General features: G+C 42.3%; 1 protein-coding gene across 1 annotated transcript; it reads right to left on the bottom strand.

Moving 5' to 3' along the window:
• Nucleotides 1-10,957: 10,957 nt before the first annotated feature.
• On the bottom strand, nucleotides 10,958-13,006 carry LOC130998515 (uncharacterized). Its single transcript, XM_057923930.1, has one exon. It carries the CDS (start codon nucleotides 13,004-13,006, stop codon nucleotides 10,958-10,960), a length of 2,049 nt encoding a protein of 682 aa, XP_057779913.1.
• Between the last annotated feature and the right edge of the window lie 3,028 nt (nucleotides 13,007-16,034).

Here is a 16,034-nt window from a genome sequence, read left to right on the forward strand (position 1 = left end):
TATTACATAATACTTGCAAAAGTTTAAACTACTTAACAATGGAAATTAACGTACGTTCTAAATTTGAATATTCCTCCCACAAATGATCGACCAATGCACCACGAAGTGCAAGATGAGCCGATTTATCTTTGATGCTTCGATAACGTATGTAGAGGCTAAAACCTACAATTGAAGTTGACGTATGCACGTCCGGATAGATTGGGCACTAGCAACCTGTCAACACAAGAACATGTAAGAGCCCTAGGTTGAGCACCGAGTGGGGGTGTCGACCGTAGAGCCTCCGACGCTCAAGTCAGTAGCGGAATAGCAAAATAGAATGATAAGCAAATTGAAATAAGAGAGAAAGACAAGCTGGAGTGTGCGGTTATTCCAAGCTGTAAGCGGCGTCGGAGGGTGGAAACGGTGACAGTGTGTTGTGATAATGGAATATGGGAGGCGGAGATAGGCCAGGTTGACTAGGCGGCGGAGTAGAAAGAATTCAAGGAGTCGATAGCAAGTAAGATTTTTTCGTGTCTCCTTTGATGACCTAGTCGGGCTGTTTATATAGTGGACATCCAGCCACTAGGGTTTCTACAGTCTGGCCTCGTCAAGGCCCTTATCTCCCAGGTTGTTGCGATTTGGACGGGATCACAAAGATTTACCCGTCTGACCCGTCAGCTTGGTGGGAGACGTGTTTTAGGGTTTGACGGCTGGGCCTTGTACTTTGTCCTTCTAGGTTGACAATAACCATTGGGCCGTATGCGATATATCCAGCTTGGTTGTGGACTCCAGTCGGTCTATAGCTTTCCGGGCTAGATGGGCCAACCTGTGTGACTGACTGGGCCTTTAGGGTCGTGCCAGCTTGGTGAGCTAGCTTGGTGGACAAGCGTGATGGGCTAGGCTGGGTGCGAATTATTCGGCCAGACCGTTTGGATGAGTTGGATATGAAGTGAGATAGTCAGCCTGGGTCGGCCCAGGTTGATCTTGCAATAAGCATAATTTGACTTATCGGGCTGGACGAACAAGTAATTGGGTCAGCCTAGTCATCGCTCCAAGTTGGTTCGAAGTTTGTCGGGTTAGACTGACCGGTTTGTTTGTCTAATTAGTCCAGCTTGGAATGTTGATTGGGCTTGAGCCAAGTTGACGAATTTTGCCCACTACAGTTAGCCCCCCACTCTACAATTAGAATTTTCTAATTGGAGAGTTAATTGATTATAGTCTTTCTGTATAGGTTGAGATATCGGACTGTCTCAGTTGGTAGAGCCAATCGGTTTGTATAAAGACAATGATTCAAGTTGACATTGACCAACTATTCAAATTGCCAAGCTGAAACGAATTGTGATATTTTCCTCGAATCGGAGGAATACTAACGTGGGCCGATACCAGCCCCCCACTCCAAATGCACATTCCACATCTTTTCTACACGACTCTTGTCTCGCGGCAATTTTTTTTTTATAGTACGTGGTTCATAAATAGTTTGCACAAGTGTGGACCATTTCAGATATATTCCGTCAGCTAAATAATAACCCACATTATACTCTTTTCCTTGTATTACATAATATGCAGGTGGAGTGATACATCTAGCAAGCTCACTGAAAAGATGAGACATTTCCAAGACATTAATATCATTATTGGACCCTGGCATACCAAAGTATGAATGCCATATCCAAAGATCATAATCGGCGACAATTTCAAGAATAATCGTGGGAGATCCACTACGACCTGCATACGAGCCTGCCCAAGCAATTGGACAATTTTTTCACTTCCAGTGCATACAATCTAGACTACCTAACATTCCTGGGAAACCACGTTGTTGATCGATATATAGTAGTCTAGCAACATCACTAGAAGTAGGAGATCTAAGATATTGACTTGAAAATATTTCCACAATTGCACGACAAATTTTTTTGACACATTTAATTGTAGTAGACTCACCAATGTTGATGTACTCATCAGTGGCATCTGCTGGTACTTCGTATGCTAATATCCGAAATGTAGCGGTTATTTTTTGCAGTGTGGACAAGCCCAGTCTACCAGTACAATCTTTACTTTGCTGAAAGTAACTGTTATGATTTTTTTACAACATCAACAATATGAAGGAATAAATTTCGAGACATTCGGAAATGTCTACAAAACATTCCTTCATTAAATGTTGGATTTTTAGAAAAATAGTAGTTGAAGAGACGTTGGGCAGCTGCTTCTCGATCACGATGAATCATCCTGCGACCAGGAACTGAGCCTCTGTGGATTGTTGTAGCATTTTGGTTTTCGATGAGGCTTGCTACAATGAAATTATTGGATAAAATATGTCGAGACATCAATTGATGTTCAACATCGCATTCATTGAGTATTTCTTCAAACTCTTCATCAGATGAGCTTGAAGAAGAAAATATATCAGAAGAGTCAGCAGCATGATAATTCATATCTTATTTTTGCTTATTTACGAGTAAAAAATTGATAAGATAGGTGTACAAATCTTATCTATCCAATAATAAATATCCACCGTCCATTTTGATTTCCATTAAATCCTCACCATCCGTTTCTTATCTATTATGCAACTTTATAACATCAAATCTGCACCACATATTCTATATCTTAGGTACAAATCTGCAAGAATAAATCTCTACCATTTGTCACGATTTCCATTAAATCCTCACCATTCGTTTCTTATCTATTCTGTAACTTTATAACATCAAAATTTGTACCCTCAATTTCAAGTTCTTTAAATCTCCATCATCCATTCTATCTTATGTACGAATCTGAAAGAATAAATCTATGCCATTCATTACGATTTCCATTAAATCCCCACCATTCATTTCTTATCTTATCTGCAAATTTTCATAATTTAATCTCTATAAATATGCTATCCGATTTTTATACATCCACACACAATCTAAGCTTTTATTTCTTATTTTTGTCTGTTTGTTATTCTACCTTTCATGGCTTCTACTCGACAGCCTAATTACACAATCGATGAAGATAAACATCTTTGTCGTGTGTATATAGATCTATCCCAAGATAGTGAAACATGAATATATATATAAAAAAGATACCTTTTGAAGGCACCCAGCAATATCGGCTACGCTACTTTCTTTCTTCAGAGGGTCACGCGTTCTTGCGCATCATGTTATTGGAGACCGTTACTGCATTCGCTCGTACCCCCGAGTTGCTGAATGCTGCAGCTCCGGCGCTGCAATGGCTTGTCAAGGAGTCAACCCAAATCACTCTTAACTTGATCCAAGCTTCCCCTGAGCAAAGGGCCCTGTGTGAGAACGAGGCGGTGCTGAACGCCGTCGACTCGAATGCTCTTGGAGGAATTTTGGGTATCAATGCTGACTCACGACCAACTCCCGAATGGTGGTTCCCTGTCATAGACAAGGCTATTAGCTTGTTCGTGATGGGCCGCGGCGTTGACCTTCCTGCTGAGCCTTTTATTAGGACGCCTTATCTGGACGAGATTCGTTCTCGTATCCGATCAGTTCGGGGTAACTACCCGGGTGGTGGGGTGTTCTATGAGCCAGCTCCCGTAGTCGTAGCGGCGCCGACATCTCTAGCGCATGAGTCAGCGCAGCGTGAACCCTCCGGTGAGGATGGCAGCGGTGATACGGATGAGGAGATGTAGATGGAGAATCCCCCGACTCCGACCCCCAATCTTTAGATTCTGAAACGTTTCTGTTTGTGATTTGAAAGCTTTGTATATTCGTACTGAGATTTTTGTTAACAACAATTGGTGTAACTTGTTTGACTCTCGTATGAATCATTCCCTTTTGATATCTTCCCCTTATTGGTAGCTATTGATTATTTCGCATTGTGCTTCATAAGCGTCGTGTGTTACTCGTAAGCTCTCTGTTGCTATTGATGTCCCGCATCCCTATGTTCGTTAGAATATTTGGACCCGTGGTTTAATCGTGGAAATTTTTGGCTGATTACTTGGGCAAGGTGTTCATCTGCGCAGACTTGGGACCTCAGTTTGCGTGGCCTGGGGACCCTGATCATCGTCTTTTAGGCTTTGAAGTTAATGCCTCAGTCTTTGCAGTTAATGCCTCCGTCGCTACTATTGGTACCTTCATAATGCGGTTAATGCCCCAGACTTCGCAATTCACGCCTTGTATCATGCAGTTAATGCCTTAGACGTTGCAATTTATGCCTTGGCTTATGCAATTAACGCCCCTATTTTGCGATCAATGTCTTCGTTGTCATGGCTAACATCTTGAATTTTGTGAATGATGTCTTTAGTGGAGTTGGCAGCAGCGGCGCAGATGAGTTCTTGCCAGTAATGCCTACTTCGTGTAGTTTATGTCCTGAGCTTGTGCAATTGATGTCTTGGACTTGTACTGTTGGCGCCCTAAACTTGTGCAATTGATGCCTTGAGCTTGTGCAATATATGCTTTGAATTTGTGCAATTAATGTCTTGGACTTGTACTGTTGACGCCCTAAACTTGTGCAATTGATGCCTTGAGCTTGTGCAATATATGCCTTGAATTTGTGCAATTGATGCCTTGAGCTTGTGCAATATATGCCTTGAATTTGTGCAATTAATGCCCTCGTCGTGCAATTTATGCCTTGAATTTGTGCAATTAATGCCCTCGTCGTGCAATTTATGCCTTGAATTTGTGCAATTAATGCCCTCGTCGTGCAATTTATGCCTTGAATATGTGCAATTAATGCCCTCGTCGTGCAATTTATGCCTTGAATTTTTCTGCGCCGTCCTCATGACCTGTGTTGTAAATTATGCTGAAGGAGGATATAAGAAGCAAGTTCTCCCTAAAACCATAGATTTTTATTGATGATGACCATGGCCCCAGACCTCATTAAAACCCCTGTGGGGGGAAAAGAGTATCTGGTCTACACAACGACCGCACATATCTGAGATTTATACATAGAATTTCTTGAGATGGTTGATATTCCATGGCCTCGTAAGGGCTCTCCCTTCCTGATCGGATAAGTGATAGGCTCCGCCTCTTAAGACTTCAATGATGATATAAGGTCCCTCCCAATTAGCTTCAAATTTCCCGATGGCCTTTAGAGCATCCGCGCGCTTGAGTACTAGGTCACCTTTCTGGAGTCGGCGCCACTTGACCTTCTTGTCATATCCCGCTTTAATAATACTCTTGTACTTGGCTGCCTTGACCTGAGATTCTTCTCTCTTTAAGTCTATGAGGTCCAGCTCGAGTCTGCGCAGTTCTTCATTCTGCACTGGATCATATGTACAAATTCGATGTGACTCTAACCTTACCTCTGCTGGTATGACCGCATTTGAGCCATAAACCAAGGTGAACGGGGCTTCTCCTGTAGCTATTTTTGGGCTGGTGCGTAGTGCCCACAAAACCGTGTCCAATTCTTCTGCCCATCGTCCTCTGCTTTTTTCCAATATTTTCTTGATGCCTTCGCAGATAGTGCGATTAGCCAGCTCTACTTGACCGTTGGCTTGGGGATGAGCCACTGAGACGAACCTTTGCTCGATGTCCATCCTTGAACAAAAATCTTCGATTTTCTGGCTAGTGAACTGGGCTCCGTTGTCTGATATTAGAACCTTGGGCACCCCATATCTTCAACATATGTTTTTCCAGATGAACTTTTCGATGGTGGCCTCATCCACCCTTGTTACCGCCTCTGCTTCCACCCATTTCGAAAAATAGTCTACTGCCACTATCAAGAAACACTTTCCTCCTGGTGCCGTTGGCAGTTTGCCCACGATATCAATTCCCCATTTGTCAAAGGGATGTGCCGAGTACATTATCCCCATTTCCTCCCCTGGGATATTGATTCTTGGCGCGTGTCTCTGGCAAGGTCCACATTTCTTTACATATGCCTTGGTGTCTCTGTCGATGCCGGGCCAATAGAACCTTGCTCTGATGATTTTTCTGGTCAAGTCCTTGTATCCCGCGTGGTTCCCACAGCAACCCTGATGAATTTCTTTTAGAGCAAACTCTGCCTCCTCCGGTGATAAACATTTAAGGAACGGATGTGTGAAAGATCTTTTATAAAGCTGGTTGTTGATCAAGCAAAAATTCTCATATTTAGCGTACTTTGAGGTGTCTCCCTCCATTCTTTCCCCTATTCGTAAAAAATGAATAATCGGAGCTCGCCAGTCGTTCCCAACTTCGACTATGCAGACTTGGACCTCTGAATTCCTCTTTGGCTCAAACAGGAGTGTGATTTCTTCGTTCCATGATTGCTCAACGGCACTGGCCATCCTCACCAGAAGATCAGCTTTTCGATTTTCCTCTCGGGGTACTTGTACTATTTCGAGTTCTTCAAATTTTCTCTTGATTTGCTGCATCTGATCATAATAAGCTTTCATTCTGTCGTCGCGGACCTCGCATTCACCCCTCAATTGCTGGGCTACTAGTTGTAAATCGGTCTTGATTATAGCTGTGTCTGCTCTAAGCTCCCTCAAGATGTGGGCGGCCCTTATCACTGCTTCATATTCTGTCTCATTATTCGACAGCTTGTCCTCGAACTTGATCGCGAATTGGTAAACCCCATCTTCCGGTGATTCGATATATATTCTGACTCCACACCCTTCCTTGGTGACGGAACCGTCGACCTGCGCCGTCCATGGTCCCCTGTGACGCCCCAATTTTCTTTAAAATAATAAAATGCACTTTGAATAAAAATAATAAGATTTCAATACTTAAATAACTAAAACTCAAATCCAACTGAGGAAAGTAAATAAACAACATAAACTGAGTCTTTATTCCAATTAAAAATAAACATTATTCTTCTTTCATCTTTGACCATCATTCGCCCCGCCTCCCATCGCCCGAGTTATCTCCTGAAAAAGATATTATTTTGGGGTGAGTACAATAAACTCAGTGGGGGTGCATTTATCCATATTATAAGAATCACAACAAAAAAATAAGTGCAATAAAAACTGTCTGCTCTTTCATATTGCCCGAAAGCAATAACTTTCTGTCTCTTAGCCCGAAGGCTATATAACTTTATGTCTCATATAGCCCATAGGCTATAACTTTCTTTCTCATATAACCCGTAGGCTATAACTTTCTGTCTCATATAGCCCATAGGCTATAACTTTCTTTCTCATATAACCCGTAGGTTATAACTTTCTGTCTCATATAACCCATAGGCTATAACTTTCTGTCTCATATAACCCGTAGGCTATAACTTTCTGTCTCATAGCCCGGAGGCTCTGCCTGCTTCTCACACATATAAATTGAGTAAAACGTATAATAAGGATAAATGTTAAATGCAACGTTATAACCCCTCCTTTACTTCTCTTTGACACGTGTGAAATAATTAAAGATTAAGTCTTGCGCGCCTCGCCTAAAAATAAATTATGAAAACGTAATTAAAAATATGCTAAATTAACGAATGCACAAGAACGTGAATCTATCAAATATGAACAACATTTCTTTTCCTACTAATACATATATATATATATATATATATATATATATACCTTTCTAAAATATTCGAAAATGTATGCTTTGAAGTTAAAGTTCATTTATTAAAAAAAATGATTTAAACGAAAACTGTGAATATATATATATATATATATATATATATATATATAACTCTAACTATAATATAATATGTATATATATATGTTGAACAACAAAAGTAGAGAATTTTGGTCAGCTAATTAAAAATATACCTATGCATGTGACTTTTATAGGAGTTAGAAGCATGTAATATATATATATATATATATATATATATAGGTATCTGCATAAAAGAAATGAAAACATGAAAATGCTAGTTTCCCTAGGTCATAAACATGCATAGAACACATAGCCTACTCTATAAGTACTCCATATACATATAATAGTACATGTCATTGAAGTAAAGAAAAATCTGACACAAAAGAAAGTGTGATGTCAAGAAAAATAAAAAGTAAAGATGTCTGCCTACTCTTTCGCAGAACGGAGGAATACAGGACAAAACAAGGAAGAAGAAATAAAGGAGAGGGAGGTTTACCTCACGCCGCAGAGAGAAATTAGAAGCTCGGTGTTTAACCTTGCTTTGGTGTGAGGGAATATGGATGTAGAGGCGGCTATTTATACAAGAAATTGGAGGTCTATTTCTGGCAGAAAAATCAATTAAGGGGATCTTTCCATAGTTTAGGATTTGCTCAAGAAGGAAAATTAGGGTTCATGTCATGAACGAGAACCAAGTAGAAATGCAGAAATTCTGCTGCTCTTCTTTGGGCCAAAAGATGGGCCCAGAATTTGAGAGGAAAAGAGTTTTCATCCAATGAAGTTTATTTGGGCTTTAACAAAGTATAATTGTTGGGGCTTTAGTATAAAATAATAATAATAATAATAATAATAATAATAATAATAATAATAATAATAATAATAATAATAATAATAATAATAATAAATGCTTAGAATTTATTATGATTAAAAGCTCATGTTCAATGCAATATCTAGGCGCGACTTATAAGACTTAAAATTTTAATTATTGAAAAGAAATAAAGACGAGAAATTTTGTAGTTAAAAATATTTTGGGGTACTACATCCTTACCAACATAAAAAAAAAATTCGTCCTCGAAATTACTTACCTGAGTCAAAAAGGTGAGGGTATCTAGATCTAATGTCATCCTCCCTTTCCCATGTAGCCTCATTATGGTCATGCCTACTCCACTGAACTTTGACTAGAGGGATCTCTTTATTTCTTAACACGTGTATTTTCCTATCCAAAATAGTTGTCGAGTGCTCATCATAAGTTAAGTCCTCATCCAGCTCCAATTCAACGTGACTCACAATGTTGCTCGGGTCGTGGAGTATTTCCTCAAAGACGAGACATGAAAGACGTTATGTATCGACGTCAGACTTGGCGGCAATGCTAACCGATATGCAACTTCACCAACTCTCTCGAGAATGTCAAAGGGTCCAATGTAACGAGGTCTTAGTTTTCCTCCTTTGCCGATTCTGACAACTCCTTTCATTGGTGATAGTTTCAAGAAAACCTTATCGCCTACTTCAAAATGAAAATCCCTCATTTTTGAATCTGCATACGACTTTTGTCGGTCTTGGGCTGCTTTAATGCGTTCCCGAATTTTATTGATCACGACTACAGTTTTCCCCACAATCTCGGGTCCCAGAATTCTCTTTTCGCCAACCTCATCCCAATGTAGTGGTGATCTGCACTTTCTCCCATATAACGCTTCATACGGGGCCATGCCTATCGACGCCTGATAGCTATTGTTGTATGCAAACTCCACCAAAGGAAGTTGCTTCTCCCAATTTTCTCCAAAATCTAACACACATGCTCTCAACATGTCTTCAAGTGTTTGGATTGTCCTCTCCGATTGGCCGTCGGTTTGTGGATGATAAGCCGTGCTGAAATTTAACTTCGTGCCCATAGCTTGTTGCAAGCTCCTCCAAAATTTTTAAATGAATCTCGTATCACGATCTGATACGATACTAACTGGCACTCCGTGTAAACGCACGACCTCCTGCACATAGATTTCAGCCAACCGCTCCATGCTATAAGTCATCTTCACAGGCAGGAAATGAGCAGATTTGGTTAGCCGGTCCACGATAACCCAAATTGCGTGATTACCCTTGACTGTCTTGGGCAAGCCGACCACAAAATCCATGGAAATCTTCTCCCACTTCCACTCTGGGATCTCAAGTGGCTTAAGTAATCCCGTGGGGCGCTGATGTTCTGTCTTCACTAATTGGCACGTCATACACTTCCCAACATAGTCTCCAATTGACCTCTTCATGTTCCTCCACCAGAAAAGTTTCTTCAGGTCGTGATACATTTTTGTCCCGCCCGGATGGATGGAATATGGTGTGTTGTGAGCCTCTTCCAAAATTATTCTTCTTATCTCTCCATCCTTGGGTATGCAAATTCTCCCTTCGAAAGTCAAAGCTCCATCTTCAGCTAAGAAGAACCCCTTGATGTTACCTCTTAGGACTCGATCCTTTAATTTGCACAAGAATCTATCACCATCTTGCGCTTCCTTGATTCGATCTCGCAGTCTTGGTTGAATGTTTAAAGCCGCCAAGATTGCGCTCGTGTCCTCTGAAGCTGGTACTACCTCGATTCTTAGCTTTGAAAATTCTTGGATGAGTTCGGGCATGCAAATCGCAGATAGGTTCTCTTTCCGGCTTAACGCGTCGGCCACCACGTTCGCCTTGCCCGGATGGTAATGGATTGTGCAGTCATAATCCTTCACCAACTCTAGCCACCTTCTCTGTCTCATGTTGAGTTCCTTCTGCGTGAAGAGATACTTCAAACTTTTGTGGTCAGAATAGATCTCACATTTACTACCGTAAAGGTAGTGCTGCCAAATCTTTAAAGCGTGGACCACAGCCGCCAACTCCAAATCATGGGTAGGATAGTTTTTCTCATGCACCTTCAACTGTCTTGATGCATATGCTATCACCTTGCCAAATTGCATTAAAACACAACCAAGCCCTTGCTTAGAAGCATCGCAGTAGATCACGAATCCTTCGGTCCCCTGTGGGACGGTGAGTACGGGTGCTGTCATCAGCCTCTGCTTCAATTCCTGGAAACTCTTTTCGCATTTCTCATCCCATTCAAAAGTTACTCCTTTCCTTGTCAACCGGGTCATTGGGCTTGCTATCTTTGAGAAACCTTCAATGAAACGACGGTAGTATCCTGCCAGTCCCAAGAAACTTCGAACTTCTCCTGCATTCTTAGGTGGGTTCCAGTTGTGAACTACATCAACCTTCGATGGATCTACTTCAATTCCTTGGGCTGAGACCACGTGTCCAAGAAATACCACCCGATCGAGCCAGAACTCGTACTTGCTGAATTTGGCGTACAACTTTTCCTTCTGGAGTGTCTCCAATACTAAGCGCAAATGCTCTTCATGTTGACTTTGATATCTTGAGTACACCAGTATGTCATCTATGAAAATGATGACGAACTTATCCAGGTATTGATGAAAAACCCGGTTCATTAAGTCCATGAACACCGCTGGTGCATTTGATAATCCAAAAGGCATCACTGTGAACTCATAATGCCCGTACCTTGTTCAAAAAGCCGTCTTTAAAATATCGGACTCCTTCACCCTTAGCTGATGATAACCTGACCTCAGATCGATTTTTGAGAAAACTCCTGCCCCTTTCAGTTGATCGAATAAATCTTCGATTCTAGGCAAAGGGTATTTGTTCTTGATGGTGAGTTTGTTGAGTTCACGGTAGTCGATACACATTCTCATGGTCCCATCTTTCTTCTTTACAAACAAGACGGGTGCGCCCCAAGGGGACACGCTAGGACGTATGAACCCTTTGTCCAAGAGCTCCTGAATTTGGATCTTTAACTCCTCCAACTCGGGTGGTGCCATTCTATATGGTGCTTTAGATATGGGTGTTGCTCCTGGAATAAGGTCGATGGTGAACTCCACCTGTCTGTCCGGTGGTATTCCAGTTACATCCTCTGGAAACACCTCTGGGTATTCCCTCACAACAGGTATGTCCTCGATCTTCAAATCTGCGGGTGTTGAGCTCATCACGTTCACTAGACATGCTTGACAATCCGCCTTCTTCATCATGTTGACAGCTTTCATGGCAGAGATGATATGGGGGGTCCTCCTGGTTTTGTTCATTCGAAAGGAAAATTGGTCCTTCCCTGGGTGTTGAAAGACTACTTCGCGGTCACGACACTTAATCACCGCGTGGTTCTGACTTAGCCAATCCATGCCTAGGATTACGTCAAAGTCCGTCATTTCCAGGATGAACAGTTCTGCCTCCAGGATTATCTTTTCGATTTCCACTTGTACTCCTTTCGCCAAACGATCTATTTCCACCGCCTTTCCTGATGGAATACTTACTCTCAAGGGTTGGGTTTCCTCAACGCACTTTACATCAGCCTTTTCATAAAATCTCTTTGCAATAAACGAATGTGAAGCACCAGAATCAAAAAGTACTAAAGCAGACTTGTTCAGAATAGGTAAGATACCTGACATGGTCTGAGCCTCCCCATTCATTTCCTCCTGATTCATGGCATAGACTCGTGCCTCTCCCCTACGAGCGCCATTGTTGTTGTTGTTGCCCTGATTCATTCCCCAGTTATTATTCTTGTTCCGCCAGGTTAGGATGTTGTTGTTCGGGGCATTTGTTCTCCGTGCTTCTGGGTAGTTCATAGCCACATGCCCTCCTTTGTGACATCGGTAACATACATTTTCGCCATATCTGCACTCTCCGAAGTGGTGACGCTGACAACGTGGGCATAGAGGCTTGTTCGGCACAAAACCTTGGTTGTCTCCCATGTTACTCCTTGGTTTCTTTTCTGGTTGATTGCTTCTCTTTTTGTCTCGATCATCCCACTGCCTCTTTCCTCCAGTATGTTGAGATCGAGCAACCGAGATGTCTAGTTTGAGGCGTGATGCAACTGCTTGAGCTCGCTCCAAGATTTCTGAGTATGATGTGATGTTGAGAGCCGCCAAGTGTCCACCAATCTCAGGGCGTAACCCATTCTCAAACGTCCATGCCTTCTTCTCATCAGTATCCACCAAGTGAGGGGCGAAACGAGCTAGTTGGGTAAATTTCTGCTCGTATTCCAGCACGGTCAGGTTCCCTTGCTCCAGGTTCATGAGTTCTATCTCCTTTTGCTTGCGAAAAGCCTTTGGGAAATACTTCCCCATCACTTTCTCCTTGAAAGTCCGCCAGCTGATGGCTCTCACCTGCTCCTCAGTAAGGGCAGCAGTTTCTGACTCCCACCAATGCCCTGCATCATCTATAAGTTGGAAGGCCGCACATGTCACCTTCGAGTCATCTCTACAACGCATGTAGTTGAAAATGCGTTCCATCTGACGCATCCACTCTTCAGTCCCCAAAGGTCCCTCGTTTCCTTTCAACGTCGGTGGTGCCATGCTCCGAAACTGAGCTACTACTTCATTTCCACTTTCCGCTTGAGGTTGTGGTGGTCGTTGAGGCAAAACCCCCCTCAACGCATGTGCTAGTACTTGGGCCAGTGCATTAACATCGTTTCGATTTTGGTTTCTATTTCCCATTGATTGAGTGGCTTCGCTATCAAATTCTTCATCTGCCGGATGTCTCCTATTACCCCTTGTCCTGGCCATGAACTAAAACAATGCGGTATATAAAAAAAATTAGAGTTGGTGGTCAAAACAACGTTAGATACTAGTTTCTTTAAGCATCTCATAAAACAAACATCTTGTAATAACGGAAAAACATAAAGACTTAAATAATCACTAAACACTACTAGCTCTCTTCCTCTTCTTGTTTGGGCCATTCGTTTTTGAGTTATTCCCATAGACATAGTATTTCAAAGTTATTAAAACTTCAGAGATAAACTCCTCAAAGTCTAGAGTTTCCATTAATCCATGTCTTCCTGGTCTGATTTTGACGACGTCTTCCATCACTTCCTCCACCATCCATCCTATCATTCCGGGAGCCACTTCCCTAACTCGCTCTGCGAAGTACAACGGTTCAGGTGTGCATCCTTCAGTTTCCATTTCCCTCCATAGGTCACGGTAGAGGAGTAGCTGCATTTCTACTCCAAGAGTATGGTCCCATGTTAGTTCTTGGAACCTATCCAATAATTCGGTGGTACGAGTAGGTACCCGACTTGCTAAAGGTCCACTTGGGGCACTTCCCCCGAATCTTATCATATGTGTTCTCTCCATCGCCTAAAGGCCATCATAAAAAAATATATATATAAGGTAAGGAAAAAAAATTAAACGATTTTAAGGAAAACCCAAAATAATAATCCTCAAAACGAGGTCCAACAATGTCTCAAAACAAAGAAGTAATAATGCAGTGTCTAAAAAAAATTCAGTAGTTAATTTCCAACGGATGGCTCTTCATAGGGGTGGTTGGAGCCTTGGCCTTCTTCTACGGCTTTCCTTCCACGAAAGACAGTCTTCAAATTGTTCACAAGGATATTTATATATCGGTCAAAAGATGTCTTTTTAATGCAACTTTCAGATTAATCGAAGCTAACTTCGAATGCTTCTAGGGTAAAATATTTCAAACGGTGGTCAATTACGTCTACCACTTTATTCATTGCCCGCATATTACCCGAATCTCCTCCATTGGAGACATACTCCTCCCATAATCTCAACATAGTCCACAAATTTTCCTCTGTACCCTTGCTATCTTCCCACTGGTATGAGAAGAAACGTTTTCCCAACTCTTTGATACTCGTAGGCACCAACGTGCTCTTTCTACATGTGTTGCGTGTTCTAGCCATCTAGACAAGTAATCTCGAGGACATGAGAAATAAAAATAAATAAAACCCAACTCTATTGAGAAAAACTTAAAGCATTATAAATATACTTTTGACTTTTACCTCACTCGGTAGAGATGTGGCGGTTGCGATGATGGTCATTTTTCTTAAAAAGATTTTTATTGCAAGTCTACAGAAACGTAGACCTGCTCTGATACCATACTGTAACAGCCCGGCTCCAGACTTGACGGCTGTCCCCACAGACCAATACGAGTCTTTTCTAGCGGCCATCTTGTGGTTTCTTGGATGAAATCAGCCAATGCCTGCGCTTTAATGGTTGTACGAGGTTCAAATGTCACATCATATTCACCCAATTCAGTGGCCCACTTTACCATCCTTCCTGCAAGGTCTGGCCTCCCCAAAATCTGCTGAAAAGGTAGCGCTGTTCTGACGACAATTTTATGTGATAAAAAGTAGGGGCGCAATTTTCTTGTCGTGATCATAATAGCGTAAGCAGTTTTTTTCGCTGCGGTGTATCTAATCTCTGCTCCCTGGATGATTTTGCTCACAAAGTAGGCTGGCTTCTGCATACCCCTTTCCTCTCGGACTAGCACAACGCTCAGCGACTCTACCCCTACTGAAGTGTATAGGTATAATGGCTCCCCTGGTACCGGCTTGGTCAAGATGGGTAGTTCTTTGAGGTAATACTTGAGGTCCTCAAAGGCTTGCTGGCACTCATTATTCCACTCGAACCGACTTCCTTTCCTTAGAATTTTGAAGAAGGGCAGACTTCTTTCTGCCGACCTTGATATGAACCGGCTTAGTGCGGTTATTCTTCCGTTCAGCGTTTGTATTTCTTTAATGTTCCGCGGCGCTGTCATGTCAAGAATAGCTCGAACTTTGTCTGTATTCACCTCTATCCCCTCAGGTGTAACCTTGTATCCCAGAAATTTTCCCGACTGAACCCCGAAAGTGCATTTGGCGGGATTGAGCATGAGTTTGTGTCTTCGCACAACCGAGAAGATTTCCTCCAAGTCATCCGCATGTGTACGTGCTTTAGTGCTGCGCACTAACATGTCGTCTACGTAGACCGACACATTCTCTTTTAGTTGATCCTTGAAAATTCTGTCCATCATCCTCTGGTACGTGGCCCCCGCGTTTTTGAGTCCAAACGGCATACTCACATATGCAAAGATCCCTGCGCAGACTGCGAATGCTGTTTTGATAACATCGCTCTTATACATCTTGACCTGATGGTACCCTTGGTAAGCGTCCATCATCGACAAAAGTTCACATCCTGATGTAGCATCCACTAGCTGATCGATCCGTGGCAATGGGTAGCAATGCTTGTACCTGCTCCCGAATAGCGGTGTCTTTTTCAGCACCGAAGTGTCTAGTCTTTTGTCTCACTGGCTTAATTGTGGGGTCTACGTTCAATCGATGCTCGGCTAGCTCTCTGTCAATTCCCTTTAAGTCCGTCGTGCTGAACGCGAATACATCAGCGTTTCTGCGCAGGCAAGCTATTACCTTTCTTTGCAGCTCTGGTTCCATATGTGCCCCGATTTTGGTAGTGAATCTCTCCTTATCTACGAAAAGCTCAATAACCATGCACGTATCATTGGTGGTGACGAGGGGGATCTTATCATTTTCCCCCTTGCAGCTCTGCGATTTCTTTCCGCTCGGGCTCTGAAGCCGTAATCGTTCCAATTTTCCCCTTCTTGCTTGTCTCTGTTTGGTGTATTGGCCTCTCCCTTTTTTGTCCCTAGTATTGAGTTAACACTTGTACGTGACATTTCTTCGACACGGCTTGATCTCCCCAAACCTCACCAATTTTGCTTCCTTCCAAGGGGAACTTCATCTTTAGGTAGAGAGTAGAAATTATTGCTTTGAAAGAGTTCAGCGCTGGTCTCCCAAAGATC

Source organism: Salvia miltiorrhiza, chromosome 8 (assembly GCF_028751815.1).
Source record: "Salvia miltiorrhiza cultivar Shanhuang (shh) chromosome 8, IMPLAD_Smil_shh, whole genome shotgun sequence".
NCBI classification, from domain to species: domain Eukaryota; kingdom Viridiplantae; phylum Streptophyta; class Magnoliopsida; order Lamiales; family Lamiaceae; genus Salvia; species Salvia miltiorrhiza.